We start from the raw sequence: 15,218 nt of genomic DNA, 5'->3' as shown, positions 1-15,218 counted from the left end.
TTCTAAGAGCTTTCTTACCACGCGAATCTCTTTCTCTTTATCTATCTATCTATCTATCTATCTATCTATCTATTTTTTTTTCTTTTTTTATACGTAAAAAGATGAGAAAGAGCTTCCGAACGAGCGCAAAGATGTGCCGTCGATTTCTAGACGCTAATTCCGTCGTAAAATTGTCCTTTTTTAATAAACGCAACCTTCGTAAAACTTTGCTCAAAAGAAAAAAAGAAAGAGAGAGAGAGAGAAGAAAAAAGGAAGAAAAAGAGAGAGAGAAAGAGAGAGAGAGCCACTCATCGAAGCCCTCGGACTTCGGAAAATTTTTAAGAGCGACGTTTCTGGAACGTCGGAAGTGTTTTTATCGGTAAGAAGCTAATTAAAGGAGCAGGATGTCGCGAGGGGCTAATTGCGCTTTTTCCATAGACGAAACTTTTCGCGCGCCACCATATCCGCGAGGCAACAAAATCATATTAAAGCTCTTGAACTAAAGCGGAAAAAATGAAAGAGAGAGAGAGAGAGAGAGAGAGAGAAAGAGTAAGATCGCGGGGAAGGAATGGAGAAATAGTAGTCGAAGAAGAAGAAGAAGAAGAAGAAGAAGAAGAAGAAAGAGGAAAGAGCAGGGTAACCGATAAAAGAGAAGAACGAGAGAATTCCTTTATCGTAGAATTGTTCTAGATTTATGAGCTCCGGGAGTTCAGCCATTCAAATTTTTCAAACGTTCCTTCTTACTTACTCCCCCATCCACATCGATCCTCTTTCTCTTCTCTTTCCGTAAGACCGCGGCTCTTAACCCGACAAGGCGCAGAAGGAAAGCAATATAGAATCGTGGAAAAGCCCCAAGTCCTTTGTACCCTTTGGACGAATTCGATGTCGATGAACTCTAATAACTTCCATTCAAGCCTGATTAATTTCCTCTTTCGGCCCGATAGAAATCATTTCGTGGTACGATGTGCTAAAGTGTGCGGGGCTGCCGTGCAACGAACGTGGATGAAATACATAAAGTACTTACCTACCTACGTACCTATCTACCCACCTACCGATCGAGAAAGAGAGAGGGAAAAGAAATCGAATAGCGAACTTCTTATTAGAAAAACTACCTTTTCATCGAATCCTTTTCATAATCCATCCATCTCGATCGTTTTATTCGATGTTATATGGGATAAAATCGAAAGCTCGCACTTTCTCTCTCTCTCTCTCTCTCTCTCTCTCTCTCTCTCTCTCTTGTAATAATGAATTAACTAAAAAAGAAAGGAAAAAAGAAAAAAGGAAGGAAGAAAAAAAGATTTCACGAGTCTCGAAAAGTTTCCCATTTATTTTCCCTTATTTCTTCTTTCCTATCAAGCGTGTGAAAATCGATTTGGGAATTAATCGGAAACGTTAATAAATAATTATCCACAATGTAAATTGGATCGTGATTGGTACGAGTTAAACAAAAGCAAGAGAATTTATCCTCTCGTAAGTGACAGAACGAGTCGCGAACGAATCTGTTGTCAATCCGAGGGATTTTCGAGTGACACGCACATTCAAAGCTTTTCGCGTGCCTACGGGAGCGTGTCCCTTTTCCTTCTCTCTCTCTCTCTCTCTTTCTCTCTCTCTCTCGTTCACTCGCATGGAGTAAACGTGCGAGCGCGAAAATCGGAATGAAGAACGGCGCGAATTCCGAAAGCACTCGATTCTCGCGTGCTCTTGACATCTTCGTCGACGATCGAAATCTCGACGAGATTCCGAACCAGACGATTTCACGTATCGAGCATTCAGATTCGAATTTATCTCTCGTCGATTCGATATCTATTCCTATCTCTCTCTCTCTCTCTCTCTCTCTCTCTCTCTCTCTCTCTCTCTCTCTCTCTCTCTCTCTCTCTCTCTCTCCTGTGCTCTCTATTTCACGTCTGGATTGCAAGTAAAGTGTCATAAAATTTCCAGTCGAGTTCAAACGTAATATCCACGCCATTAAAAGAAATAAATTAACATTTCTACTTCTTAAAAAAAAAAAAAAAAAAGAAGAAGAAGAAAAGAGAGAGAGGAAAATTTTTTTTTAAATCGCCGAAGGTTGCCCGATAATTCTTCTTCGCTCGGAATAAAGCGTCCGGGTAAAAGTGAGAGAAAGTTCTCCAACAGATTTCGTCGTCTTTTTTCATTATTTTATTATACTACTCGGCTCGGGACGACGGCTCGGTACGGCTCGGTTCGGCTCGTCGATTCGAATAGCCGAAAGTACGGTAATTAAGACGGAGGAAGAGAGGAGTCACGACCGAACTACTTAACAAAGTACCACGCCCGCAGAGAAATGGATTCGAGGAAAGCGAAGAGCTAAGGAAAAACGTGTCTGCCGTTGTCGGAAAGAGAGTTTCGAGAGAATGAGAGCAAATTAAAGAAACGTTAAACCCGACATACGTCCGCATTATTTCCGCGGACTCTCTTATACAGCTGTTTTCTAGGTTACGAGGTTTTCTCTCTCTCTCTCCCTCTCTCTCTCTTTCTTTCTCTGTGCTCTATCTCTGTCTCTATCTTTCTTGTCATTCAGAACGCTTCGAAAGCTGTTTCCAAGCTACAAGAGTTATGTAACTTCTCGCTCGAAGAATAAGAAGAAGAAGAAGAAGAAGAAGAAAAAGAAGGAGAAGGAGAAGAAGATTAAACGACACAACTTTGCTACTCAACTCTCTTTCTTTCTCTCTCTCTCTCTCTCTCTCTCTCTCTCTCTCTCTCTCTCTCTATCTCTCTCTCTCTCTCTCTCTCGAGTGAGAGAGAGAAATGTGAAAGAGAAAGAACGAGCGTTTAACAATAATAACGACGATCTAAAGTCCGACCTAGTCGACGTTACACTTTCTTTAACCCTTGACTTCTGACGTGTGGTTCACGCGCGAGCCGACATAGCGCTGACGCGTCACTCTTTCGAGACACCACCTACGCCTCCTCGAGTTCTCTCCTTCCTTCTCTCTATTCTTCTCTCCTTCTTCTCTCTCGTAAGCCTCTCTTCTTTACGAACACGCGCCGACGGCTCTTCATATCTATCGACGTGATAAGTGGACGTTGAAATTGCGATCGAGGGTAAAAGCTTGAAGGATAAGTATCCATGATACGTCTATATATATATATATATATATATATATATATATATATACCTACACACACACATACATATATACATATATCTTTTTCTGAAAATTATTGAAATATTTCACGCGTTTGTACGAAAATCGACATTTGTACATTCGATAAATAATACATTCAATGATATTTTAAAAAAGAATTAAAATTCGAAACTCTTTGGAATTTATGATCTGTTCTATCTAACGCATGAAATTTATCGGCTATTCACCTACTTCAAAAAGAAAGTTATAGTTGCTGGTTCTGTTTTATTGGTGATTAAACGGAATCTAGGAGAGAAAAAATATAGAAAAAAGAGAAAAAGTGCGCCGAAAAGGCTAGTCGCGTTTTTGCTCGGTAAAAGAGAGGCAGACAGATACACAGAGAGAGAGAGAGAGAGAAGGGGAATTTCTTAAAGGTTCATTTGGCACGGCGCCAAAACTCGTTAGAATTTTCTCCAAAGCGGCTCGAGTAATGCGAGTATAGGCGAGTCTCAAAGGCGCGCCTCGATCATCGTGTCCGTTGCAGTTGCATCGGGACCGAAGAAGAAGAGAGAAAGAGGAAAGAAGAAGAAAGAGAGAAAGGGGAGGGGGGAATAGAGAAAGACAGACAGACAGAGAGAGAGAGAGAGAGAGATAAAGGAAGAAGAGAAGGAGAATGATCGTGGTTGCACGACCGAGAAAACGTGTCCGTGTTGAAGGCAAGTACGGTGCCTTGTTGGCTAGCTGGTTGGTCTTTCTGATGTCGCGGTCACGAAGAGAATGGCTGAGAGTAAGAGAGACAGACAAAGTCGAGAAGAGAACGAAAGAGAGAAAGTAATAGTGGACGGAGAAGGGAGAAAAGGGTAGAGGGGGCAAGGGAAAAAGCGGTAGTACCGGTCTAGCGTGTCCTCGTCGAGCATTCTCGCATAGGTAGGGTTCCCTGCTGTCTTACGACATGCTCGAAGTAACTCTCAGCGTTCTAGCAGAGCAACAACGGCAACACAACGGCATCAGAAGCTGCCAGGCTCAAGCTCGTTGCAATATTTTCAAGCGCTCCTCCTTAAGCACGGCTAAACGTCAAACCGAGAAAGAACTTTTCGGAGTTTATGCGAACCGACCGACAAACTTCGCTTTTCTGCTTCTCTCTCTCTCTCTCTCTCTCTCTTTCTCTCTCTTTAGCTTTCGCCTTATTTATGCTAAAAGGGTGAGAACCTCCGGAAAATGTTAAATCCCTTATCGTTCAGCCACTTTACCTAGTTAACGCGGCTAAATGGTAAAACGATTAATGCAACCTCCAGTGCGCGGTATATTCCAAGATTAAATTACATCGGTGAAATGTAGAAGCGTGCTAGAGTGATCGACGTTGATAGGACGTTGATACGCGAGCTCCATACACGAGAGACTCGTCTTCATTTTCTCTCCTTTTTCTTTTCCTTCTTTTCTTTTTTTTTCTCTCTCTTTTTTCTTTTTTTCTTTTTTAATCTTGCTTCCCCCTTTTTTTTTATCTCTCTTTTACTTTTCCTCCTCCATATTTCAAAGGGGGCCCTGCCTTCTAGAGGAGCACCTGCTGACTTTGACATTACGTGGATGCCATAAAATTTTCGAATTTTTATCCATACATGACGTGCGTTCGGATGTCATTTTCGCACTTTGAAATTCACTATTCTCTCTCTTTCTCTTATTTACGGTCGTCATGAAAATAAAGAGACAGCGAGATGCAAGAAAGCCGACCGTTCAGACTTGGTTAATTAAATTATCGCCGACGGCGGAACGAAAACCAAAAGGAATTGCCTCCAATTTGACTCGATTCACGACTATCGTCCATCCGTCTATCCATCCATCTTCCTTCTCTTTCTATCTTTCGACAAAACATAAGATAAGAAACATTCCAAGTAACTTAATAGTTCCTTTTCTATTTTTTTTTTCTTTTCTCTTTCTTCTACTTTTCGTTCTTCTTCCTTCCTTCTTTTCCTTCTTCAGAAAAAAAAAAGAAAGAAAAAATATTCTACGTATTAAGACGAGAGCCTTATCTCACAAGACTAATTACATACAAATCAACAACGTCTACACAGTATTTTACTTCACGCTTTTGCATAACGTTTTGCGATTCTCGTTACAACGTTTCCGCAAAGTAGACACGTAAGTAAGAATGAATAAGTCTGATCGACCTTGAATTCGTTAATAAAAAGTATTATATAAATAATGTATAGCAGCGTTCGCCGTGTCCATAAAAAAAAAAAAAAAAAAAAAAAAAATATATAGACTCGCTGATTTAATCGTCAATTATTCGATAAGATTGTTCAACAAATCGAGATTTTTATTATTTATATTATATAACTCGTTCTTACAGAAAACTACTTACTTAAAGAAACAGAATGAACGAATAAACGAACGTATGCAAACGGAGTAATGATATCGATTATCATCGATTAAATCGAAACTTATCGTCGTCCCGTAGACATTACAAATAAAATCGTAATAATTTCTCTAATCTGATTTATCGAGAATAGTCTAGATAAGAAATATTCTCGAGTCGAGATTAACTCTCCCCATTGGGTTTCATTCGTCGTTTTAGCCAGACTCTACTTCTCAGAAACGATTTCTTATCGTGTATTCGTCACCGTTATTCCAAACGAAATACAATGACACTCTTTCGAAACGATCGAAAGATAAAGTCGAGACGTATTCATACGGAAACGTTAAATATAAATAACGATCGAGTTTACGATCGAACTCGAAGATCGAAGAATATAAAGAAGCACGCAAAGGTAGAGATAGAGATAGAAATAAAGAAAAAAAAAAGAGAGAGAGACAGAGAGAATAACTCGATCGCGAAATTTCCGTCAAGACGAGGCAATTTCCTTGCAAGAGCAGAGAAAGCAGCACGCGTGCGGCAACAACAGTAGAAGCAGTAGTAGAAGCAGAAGCAGAAGCAGCAGCAGCAGTAGAAGCAGAAGAAGCAGCAACAGCAGCCGAGGAAAACGCTAACGTCGTTCTCCGCGCTTTAATAAAGTTCGCCGAAGGCGCCGCCTCGAGACTCGGTGCGTAACGAGACGCCATAATTATTATACACCGTTAAGAAACAAACTTAGAGAAACTAAGAAGGAAACGTGGCAGTACGGTAATTTGAAAATGTAATCGCGTAAGACCCGACTGTCTCTTCTTCTCTTCCTCCAACTCCTCCTCTCCTTCTCCTCTTCTTCCTTTTCCGATCCTCCTTTACGAGTAACTTTAAGTATTTGCTTCCTCTCCTTCTCTTATGTAGCTTGCACGACTACCGGAAACGATTTAAGCACGTTCCGCTTTTCGATGGAAAATTCTCATTCTCATTCTCATTCTCATTCTCTCTCTTTTGATGATTCAATACATGCGCTTAGAAATTTGGATCCTCATCGATCGATCGATCGATCGATGGACCAAAATTTTGCTTAAACTGTACGATCGTTATCGAGGAAAATATATGAAATAAAGAAGAAAATAAAAAAAAAAAAAAAAAATCTTCGACTCTAATCGATTATATTACGAATCTCCCTCGTGACTTTTCGCCGTACGACCCCTTTCCTTTTTCCCTAGCCAATTTAAGGATTACGTGCTTTCGAATGCGAACGCGTACGGCTCGTAAGAAAAGAATCACCGATACCAAGCTGTCTCTATTTTTGGCTTTTGCACGACTAAACAAACAACCAACTGCGCGTCGTGTTCGAAATAAAGACGCGTTCGCCGTGTGACTCTTTCCTCTCTCTCTCTCTCTCTTTCTTTCTTTCTTATCGATATTACCAATCGGATAGATCGTAAGTAATTTTCAACGAATGTGATAACTTCTTTTTTCTTTTTTTATATATATATTTATATAAACGAAAAGCGTATGATGGAAAAATAAAAAATTAATAAAACACGATAAATAAATAAAAGAAATTAGGTCGGAACAATCGGAAATGCATACACATATGAATACTCGATTGATTGAATAATAGATATTAGTAAATAGATTCGAAAGAGATAAATGAATAAAAGAAATTAGGTCGGAACGATCGCAAATACACACACACTCATATATATGTACATACATACATACCTAAATACATAAATACATAGATATGATTCTTATTAGAACAACACCTGTCGCTATTTGACCTTCTCTTTTAATCTCGACTATATTGAAACATATCGCACAGAGTACGGCCTTAATAACCATACCACGCACTCACGGCATTATCGGAGCAGGGAATCTACCTATTCATCGTCTACGTGCTTTGATTCGGCAATTAATTATTACATCAAGCAAATTACTCCGTTCCGTCTTTAAACCTCGAAATAACTACCGTTTATCGTTATATACGATTCGATTATTAGAATGGGATATCTTTTTTCTCCCCTTTCTTTCTTTTATTCATAAAATTCTTTTTCCATAATGCATAATTCGAACATCATTTATGCATACAAACATGGATAGATAGGTAAACAATAATGATAATAAAAAAACGATTAAAACATCGTTACATTCGATTATCCATTACGTTCGTTATCAGAACTTTGAATTTCTCATTTTTACCAGGATAATCGAAAGAAGATGGCCGAAGAAGCGTATAAAAGGCAAATAAGGGATCGGAACGTGTAACCAAACGAGATCTCCAAGGCAGACCGCAAGAAATGCTATCTAGAGATGAGCTTCGACAAACGATCGAAGTTTAACGAGCCGAAGAAGAGTCGAACGGACACACCGATAAGTCTATTTTCTCTCTCTCTCTCTCTCTCTCTCTCTCTCTCTCATTCGTTCGTACTGTCGATCGGTGTCTCTTGGAACGAACAATATCCGCGTATCTAGAAGAGCGATGATCGAGCCTCGATAGCTAGCTAGCTAGCTAGCTACCTACCTACCTTGCTTGCTTGCTTGCTTGCTTACTTGCTTGCTATCTCGTTCATTCGCTCGCTCGTTCGCTCATTCGCTCATTCGTTCGTTCATTCGTTCGTTCGTTCGTTCGTTCGTTCGTTCGTCGTGTCGCGTTTCCTTTGCCATGGCGGATTCGTCATTGGCGCCTTTGTGTAAACCTCCGTTCGCTGCGTTTGACACTTCCGATACGATGGCCTCCTATCCTCCGTTTGAAATACTATTCTCCCCTTTGCGTCTGACACCTTTGATTACCGCTCGGTGGTCTATCGAAAGCGGCTTTAATCTCGTACGGAAGGATCGCCATCGTCGTCACCGACTACGACGTGGAGGAGGTGGAGGAGGAGAGTCCGAAGATCCAAAGGAATAATTTAAACTCGCATTTAGATTTCCTCTTCTCTTCTCGATTTTCGAACCAACTCACCGATATCTCCTTCCTATTTTCCTCTTACAATCAACCGATCTCTTTGAACGGACACGGATACGGTTACGTGGTTTTAATAGTTCGATAGACTGAATTCGTGTCAATGTGTACAACTTGATACGTCTGATATACACAAGTACACACATACATACATACATCATACATATTATATATATATATATATATATGTTTATATTTATATATCTATTTACATATTGGTATAGAATATACCTCTTTCTTTCTCCTTCCTTGTCTTTTTTACTACGATGAAACTTTTTACTACGTAAGGTACGATAGAGTAGCATTGGATTTACGTAATTATCTCATCGAAATGAATTATTCAAAGACCCCTTTGACGTTTAATGTCTAATCGTTACAATCTTAAGAAGATTTATTCTTATCGATTACTTTTTCTTCTTTCACGCTAATAATCTCTACGTTGAAAACGAGAGTAAGTAGACGTTTTGCCGCAGTAAGATCGCCGTCTGTTGTAAACGAATAAATATATACAAAAAGGAAGGAAAAAGAAAAGAAAGAAACAAACAAAGAAACAAAGAAAAAAAGAATGAAAGTAAAGAAAAAAAGAGATGAAGAAAAGAAGAAGAAAATCGAGTAGAACGTGGTAGAAAAGCTCATAATAGTTCTTCTTCCGCTTATAGTCTGCATTCTATGTATTTCTACTATCGTTCTTTCTCTTTACCTTTGCTCGAGTTACCAAAGCCTCGAGACCATGCATTGAGAGACAGAGAGAGAGAGAGAAAGAGAGAAAGAGAGAGAGAGAGAGAGAGAAAGAGAGAGAGAGAGAAAGAGAGAGAGAGAGAGAGAGAGAGAAGAAAGATTGAGAGAGAAAGAAAGACTCGGTAGGGGGTGATAGAAAGAAACAAAGAGAAAGAGAGAGAGAGAGAGAGAAAGAGAGGGAGAAAAGAAACGCAACAAGAACAGAATCCACTGGCGGGAGCGAAAGAGAATGTTTATCGTGGCCTTAGGAGGAAAGAAACCTTACGGGCACCGAACGAACAGGAAATACGATGTATAAACTTGTGTACGGTAAAAGGCGCATTATATCTGTGTACTTAGTGGCTATATATGTATATATATATATATTTTTTTTCCCCTTTCTTTTTCTCTTTCTCTCTCTCTCTCTCTCTCTCTCTCTTTTTCTTTCTTTCTTTTTAAATGTAAGTTAAGTAAAACAAAAGAAATATGTACTTTAAAATCAACCAAGGAATTACATTCGGATAAACTCCGTGTTGCTAGCTTGGGTACGATCTTAAGAGAGAGAGAAAGAGAAAAACATGTTAGATAGCGTTCTAAACAAACTGTTTAAAAGGAAAAGGCGGGAGACGAAGATGGACGATAAGTGGAGATTTACGTGAAAAACGTTAGAGAGAAAGAGAGAGAGAGAGGAGAAATAGCTTTGGAAAAAATAACAAAAAGAAAAAATTAGAGAAACTAGAAGAATTGGTTTAACGCAAACTATACATTTTTGTTTTTCTTTCTTTCTTTCTTTTTTTTTTCTTCTTTTAATCTTCTTTCTTTTTTTTTTTTAATTTTCTTTTTTTTTGTTTCACGATAAAAGTTTATCCAACACTCTCGAGACGTCCGATCGATTATCGATTAAATTCTTTCTCTCTCTCTCTCTCTCTTTCTCTAGATGAGAGAAAATATATATATCGTCGAGAGGTCTCGCCTCTTAATCATTTGTATTTACAATCGGAAACGATCTAATCGTAAAAAGAGAAAAGAAAACAAGTATCGACGTTTCGTTTCTGTTGTACGTAGCTCCAAGATAGATCTTTTGAAAGGGTAAGAAAGTATGACGGTGGACGTATAAAAAAAAAAAAGAAAAAGAAAAAAAGAAAAAAAAAAGAATCAAGTGAATAAAGGAAAAAGAAAAAAAAATGAAAAAAAAAAAAAAGAAGAAAGAACAAATTAGAAGTCAAGGTATCAGCGTGACCAATTGGGAAGGATCATCGAGAGATAAAGAGACGATTTAACGTCGTCGTTGGCTTAGACAAATTTCAAGGGAAATTATTGACGATCGTATTATTATCGTCGCGCGTGTATGCGAATCGATCGTTGAAAATGCATATGGTAAGTAAGTAAGTAAGTAAGTAAGTACGTACGTAGAGTACGTAGAATACGTAGAGTACGTTGTTGTTGTTTTCGATAGAAAAACAGAGGCGAGAAAGAATAATAGTAGTACACTTACCGGAATGACAGGTGCGATGTGTTCGATGACGTCACTGTTCTCATCCAAGCCAATCGAAGTAATAGCATTAGCATTAGCATTGGCATTAGCATTAGCATTAGTAGTAGTAGTAGTAGCAGTAATAGTAGTAGTAGTAGTAGTAGTAGTAATAGTAGTAGTAGTAGTAGTAGTAGTAGTAGTATTATCCACCTTCACGAATGGAGTTTCACTAATGATCTCGTACACATAACCCGTCATCTTCGAAGCGTCTCGAAGAAATCGTTGATCATTATTATCATCGTCGTAACACGAGGAAGATGAAGATATAAAGGATTCGTCGCGGCGTGCAATCCTTCTCGTTCTCGTCGTCATTGTCGTCATTGTCGTCGTCGCTGTCGTTGTCCCCGTTGTCGTCGTTGCCGTTGCCGTTGCCGTTGCTGTCGTCATCGTCATCGTCGTCGGTATCGTCGTCGGTATCGTCGTCGTCGTCGTCGTCGTCGCTGCTGCTGCTGCTGCTGCTGCTGCTGTTGTCGTCGTCGTCGACGTCGTTCTGGCGAGCATGGCACACCACCTCTCCATAGTATCGCGCGTCGCGACGCCGACGGCCGATGTGATCATCGCGTCGCGACGCCTCGCTTCTGTCTATCTACGACTCCTACCACCGGCTGATGCTGTAGCAGTTGATGTTGCTCTAGCTCTTGTTCCTGTTGTTGTTGTTGTTGCTGCTGCTGTTGTTGTTGTTGTTGTTGTTGTTGTTGTTGTTGCTCCTTTTTCTTCCTCTCTTCTTCTTCCTCTTCTTCCTCCTCCTTCTCTTCTTCTATCACTTTTTCTTTCGGAGTCGAGACGCACGCTCGCTCGTATTCGCGCGCGAGCATTCCTCGTCGCGCGACCAATAAAACCTTGAGCTTCTTCAACCGAGATGATGATATTCGTCGTCTTCTCAAAGTCACGAAGAAGACGCATATATGTATGTATGTATGTATGTATGTATGTATGTATATATGTTATGTTATGCGTGCGTGCGTGCGTACGATGCGTTTGTGCGTGTCCTCCTTTGCTATTACCTACTACGACGATTCTCCCCTTCTCCTTCCTTCTACTTCTTCGTCCTCTCTTCTTCCCCCTCTTCCTTTGCTTTATTTTATTTCTTCCTCCTTTTCTTTTTTTTTATTCTCTATCTTATTCTCTCAATAATTTTTCACTTTGACACTTCGAAAAAAAACACGGATATATTGCCGACGACGATCGACGAGAAAATGCGTAGATATCAACGTTACCTAGAAGATCGCGCACTCGATAAGAAATACGTGACACGATTTGTGAGAAATAAACGCGAGACGAAAAAAAGTGTATATATAAAAGGCGAGGACGAAATACAGAGAAAGAGAACGGACGAACGACGGAACAGACAGACGCACGTCCTCCTCGCCGTGATACGGAGGGCAAACTGTCGCTCGGTACGCGCTCGACCTCTCGCAGCGACGTCTCTCAGCGGCGCGACGAAAAACTGAAACTCGGTGGCGCCACGCCACCGACGATCGAAGCGCCCCCGTGCCGTTTCAAGGCGTACTATGTTCTCCTTCTCTCTCTCTCTCTCTCTCTCTCTCTCTCTCTCTCTCCTTCTTCCTCCTTCTCTCTCGCTCGCACTCGCTTACGACGCAAGAACACCGAGAGACCTAGGAAAGGCTACGAATTGAACTCGAACAAAACAAATGCTTCTTCCTATACGATATCCGATATTTCCGAACGATCTTTTATCATCGAAACGACAAAGATAATCTCATTCGTATAATCTTCGATTAATTCTTTTTTCTCACCGTCCGAACCTATCGAATTTTCGTAATAGAGATCGATGGAAGATTTCGAAACGTAAGAAAGCTCGAATCCTTCCATCGATCTGCGCTCGTCACCGAGGCGCTCGCGCATCGTCCGTCGCAACTACTAGAAACCGAATGCACACGTACGTGACACGCACTCTTGAAACTCGCTTGTCCGTTGTCCCGTCCATGCAGAGAGACAAGAGAGAGAGAGAGAGAGAGAGAGAGAGAGAGAGAGAGAGAGAGAGAGAGAGAGAGAGAGAGAGAGAGAGAGAGAGTCGTGGGTAGTAGGTTGGTCCCACCCCCTATTCCCCCTCGAGAAAACATCTCCGGCACCTTCGGCGGGCTTTCCAGGGTCGGTGCAAACTGCAATTCGTCGTCGATCGACGATTCCAGTGGTACAATTTTGAAACGGGCCACGTCGCTCGAACCATCCGTTTTTAAAAATTATCTTCGCGTGTCACACGAGTACTAGATACGTTCTTAGGAATAAGTTTCATCCACGTTACCGCCCTCTATTACACGATTTCCCATTTTCTTCCTTTATTATGTCCGATTTCTTGGCTGAAACAGCACAACGTGGTTTCTAACAAATGAAAACGCTCTGGTTTCGTACGAACGGGAGCGCGCTTAAAATTTTCGCGAAGGAAATTGAACTTTTACGAGTACTACTCGTTTCTCTTCTTTTCGAACTCTATTTACTTTACGATCTTTCTTCTTATTTCTCTTTTTTCTTTCTTTCTTTCTTTTTTTTTTTTTCATTTTTTTTTATTCTTTTCTTTTCTTTTTTCTTTTTTTTTTATTTTTACCCAACTAACGTTCTCAATGCTTTTATCGTTTATTCCGTTTTCCTTTCCTCCTTCCTTTTTCTTTTCTCTTTCCTTTTTACTCTCTTCTTCTTAACTACCGCCCCACTCGAAACGACCGATTCTATCTAGAGATTTATTTCTTTGACAACCAAGTGACGAAAAATCGAAATTCTTTCCCTTTTATGTCGTAAGACTCGAGTGTTTTTCACGAAATAGTACGCCGATAATTCTTTTCTCGTCAATTTTTTCTGCTTTTTTTTCTCCCCGAACGAAAATGATTAAATTATTATCATCCTTTTACTAGCTGTTCGCCAGTTCATTATCACCGCTATTGTCCATCCTTGCTCGAGATATTTCTTTTTTTTCTTTCGTTTTTGTGTTTCCTTTTTTTTTTTTTCTTATTATTTTCACCCTCCAGGCACTTCGTCTCGCTTCTTATCGCTCTTCCCTTTCCATCCTTCTCTCCTCTCTCATCCTTGGAATCTTTGCGAATCCCACGACTTTGTGACCACGCCTCCCACCCCCTCCCCCCTCTTGTCCCACGTTCTAACCGAACACCCCCGAGTCCAACGTAGTCGAGGGTAGGTATCTTCTTCCTCGAGGTCAACGCTTCGGAGACGGGCGATGCGCTTACGACGGAATTAAGGGGTGGAAGTGTGGTAGTTACGCTCGAGATTTGGCCTTCTAACGGCGATAATATATTTTTCGAAGGTCGTTGAACCGTTCCTAAGGTTAGGAAGATACGCTCGATCGAGTAAAGCGACGAAAGGGAGTCCTCGCCAAAAATATCGAAATCGTAGATCGAACGTTGATTTAAAGTCCTGACGTTTTCTTAAAACGCATTTGCGCACGCGGTATTTCCCGTCTCTCTCTCTCTCTCTCTCTCTCTCTCTCTCTCTTTCTCTCACCCATACTCTGGTTCTTTCGAAGCACTTTTGCAAATTGCTTCGTAACTTTGCCTCGTCGTCGATGCACGTAGGTCAAATCGATACGCGTTTCCGTTCTCATCGATGGTCCGTTCGATGCTACCGAGTTATTTAGAAATCGTTCTTAAAAAGAAACAAAAAGATAAAAAAAAGAAAAAAAAAAAGGAAGGGAAATAACGAGTGAAGATTCAGGAAAACGTACGTTCATTAGAGCTCTCATCGTAATACATTTCTCGCTCGGTATCATTCCCATCTTCCTCGATATTCGCTCGAATGAGAACGGGGTTCTCCTTAGTTGAATGTTTCCAATGTTGGCGAATGAAATACAATGCCGAGTAAAAACGGACATATTAATAGACTCAATACCGCAAAGCAACCCTACGTGACAGCAGGAAAGAAAAAGAAAGAAAGAGACAGAAATAGAGACAGAGAAAAAGCGAGAGAGAGAGAGAAAGAGAGAGAGAGAAAATAAGCATTCGTTTTAGCAAGGAAAAGTGAGGTCAAGAGAAATATATATATATATATATAGAAAGAGAGAGAGAGAGAGAGAGAGAGAGAGAGAGAGAGAGAGAGAGAAGCAAGAGGCTCGGTTTTCTCCGGGCCATTTTAACGGGTCGTGAGATATCGATGAAAGGTTCTCGTGGCACGATGTTTCCGAAACATTCCCCGTTACGGAGTAAGGGATGGAAGATGGGATTGACGGTGTGTGGTGTGGTGTCAGGGGGTAACAGTTGAAGAGGGTGGAGATGGTTATAGCAAAGTCCAGCGAGGAAATTCGGCTGTGAGTCTCGTGCCTTGGAGCGTATCTCGAGCTCGCCCTTCGACATCAGCACCACCATCACCATCACTACTACCAGCAGCAACGGCAGCAGCAGCATCAATACTACCACTAGTACCATCGGCAATACCAACACCAGCGCCAGAACCAGCGCCAGCATCATCTCGACGACGGAAAAGGAAAGGGTGGCGGAGAAGAGGAAGAGAAGGAGAAGGAGAAGGAGAATGAGGAGGAGAAGGAGGAGGAGGAGGAGGAGGAGAAGGAGATGAAGGATAGGAGGATAGGATAGGATAGCTGGCAGGAACGGGCAAGCGGCTAAGTCG

General features: G+C 40.9%; 1 protein-coding gene across 2 annotated transcripts in view; it reads right to left on the bottom strand.

Moving 5' to 3' along the window:
* The window catches only part of LOC122632516 (insulin-like growth factor-binding protein complex acid labile subunit), a 244,176-nt gene extending 233,204 nt beyond the window's left edge, over window positions 1–10,972 (bottom strand). Inside the window, exon 1 of one of the 2 annotated variants that reach the window (XM_043819381.1) lies at window positions 10,587–10,972. In XM_043819381.1, coding sequence (XP_043675316.1) covers window positions 10,587–10,946 — 360 coding nt within the window. In that variant the 5' untranslated portion in view covers window positions 10,947–10,972. The remainder of the gene's footprint in view (window positions 1–10,586) is intronic. The other variant, XM_043819382.1, reaches the window with a different exon arrangement.
* Window positions 10,973–15,218: the final 4,246 nt, after the last annotated feature.

Source organism: Vespula pensylvanica, chromosome 10, assembly GCF_014466175.1.
Source record: "Vespula pensylvanica isolate Volc-1 chromosome 10, ASM1446617v1, whole genome shotgun sequence".
Taxonomy (NCBI): domain Eukaryota; kingdom Metazoa; phylum Arthropoda; class Insecta; order Hymenoptera; family Vespidae; genus Vespula; species Vespula pensylvanica.
The sequence above is the reverse complement of the archived record's forward strand: the minus strand, read 5'-3'. Positions and strand labels throughout refer to the sequence as shown.